This window comes from Condylura cristata, unplaced genomic scaffold (assembly GCF_000260355.1).
Source record: "Condylura cristata isolate star-nosed mole 26May11 unplaced genomic scaffold, ConCri1.0 scaffold00008, whole genome shotgun sequence".
Lineage (NCBI taxonomy): Eukaryota > Metazoa > Chordata > Mammalia > Eulipotyphla > Talpidae > Condylura > Condylura cristata.
This window is the reverse complement of record NW_004567109.1, coordinates 25,585,841-25,587,297: the sequence shown is the minus strand read 5'-3', so window position 1 is coordinate 25,587,297 and position 1,457 is coordinate 25,585,841. Positions and strand designations below refer to the sequence as shown.

General features: G+C 53.1%; 1 protein-coding gene across 1 annotated transcript in view; it reads left to right on the top strand.

Moving 5' to 3' along the window:
- The window catches only part of LOC101628913 (cytochrome P450 4A11-like), a 9,680-nt gene that overhangs the window by 5,295 nt on the left and 2,928 nt on the right, over positions 1-1,457 (top strand). Inside the window, exons 4-6 of the mRNA XM_012722117.1 lie at positions 141-196; positions 727-851; positions 1,178-1,332. Coding sequence (XP_012577571.1) covers positions 141-196; positions 727-851; positions 1,178-1,332 — 336 coding nt within the window. The remainder of the gene's footprint in view (positions 1-140; positions 197-726; positions 852-1,177; positions 1,333-1,457) is intronic.

Here is a 1,457-nt window from a genome sequence, read left to right as displayed (position 1 = left end):
CTGGGGCCTGGAGTCCTCATCTGCCTCTGCTGAAAGGACATTTCACGACTAGAGGAACTGCAGCCCCATGTCCCGCCTCAGGAGCCGGGGCTGGCCCTCAGCTGGCCCTTGCCCTGGCTTATTTCTTTTGAGCTCTGCAGTCTTTCAGGTCAACTTCAGCTCTCAGGCCAGATTCACCGATGACCTGAGGACCTATGTTTCTATCTGTAGAAAATGATGATTATCATTGCTGGTTGTAAAATTCAAAACAAGGTCAGAAAATTGGAGTGAATGTGTTCACTTATAAATAAACATTTCTCAGAAAATACCATTACATTGGGCCCTCCCAGGTGGCTCAGTGGGTTAAAGCGCAGCACTGTCAAATGGTCGCAGTGCGAGTTGGAACCCCTTGCCAGGGAGGAGACCCACATGGCGGGGCAAACCGCTCCTGACCCACCCACTGCTCCCCTCAGCAGTGTATTGTAGTCTTTCTATCTGTTCTGTTCCCCACTCTGTGTCTGGTGAATACTCTCACCTCTTGCTCACCCCCATGAAGCTCTGGCCTGTACCCAAGTTCTGTAGGCATAAATAAATAATTTTTAAAAATACCATTAAATGAAAATATCACTTTATATTCATAATTTGTTAAAAAAAAATCTTGAAACGATGAGTATTTAGAGAGAGATAGAGCCCAGCCCAGCAGAGGCCTCTGAGCCGTGTGGAGGGTCCATGTCTCCTGCCCCCCAGGACAAATGGGAACAACAGCTCAGTGACCAGAACCCACTTGAGGTCTTCAAGCCCGTCTCCTTGATGACCCTGGACTCCCTCATGAAGTGCGCCTTCAGCCACCAGGGCAGCGAGCAGTCGGACAGGTCAGTGTGAATCCTCCAATGTGGCCTTTTTCTCACTGACTGGTGTGGCCTCCGCTGCCAGGCAGGCAGTTCAGGCTACGGGGGTCCAGTGGGCACAAAATGAGACCCTGATGCTTGGGACAGAGCAGGGGAAACTCCAGCTCAGCCCAGGACCCAGCACAGGGAGAAGCTCCTTCTACATGTGAGGTCCAGGGTGAAAAAGCTGGACACAGAAATGACATGTGTCTTTGTCACTGGCCCCATTGGCTGAGGAGACCCCCTGCAGAGCCCCGCCCACCTCCAGGTGAGGGCGCTTCTCTCCAGTGTCTTCTACCTCCTCCCTTCAGGAGCTCCCAGCCCTACCTCCAGGCCATCGACAGCCTAAAGAACCTGTTTTTTTGCCGAGTGAGGAATGGTTTCCACCAGAATGACATCATCTACGGCTTGACCTCAGAAGGCCGCAGGAACCACCAGGCCTGCAAGGTGGCCCATGAGCACACAGGTTGGTTCCAGCTCCTGGGCTGCTCCCCTCCCTCATCAGGCTCATCAGAGGGCCTGGCCCTGACCCTTCACCAGGACCTACCTGATGCCCCTTAGTATGCCAGTGCTGGGTACACTCCTGGTGCA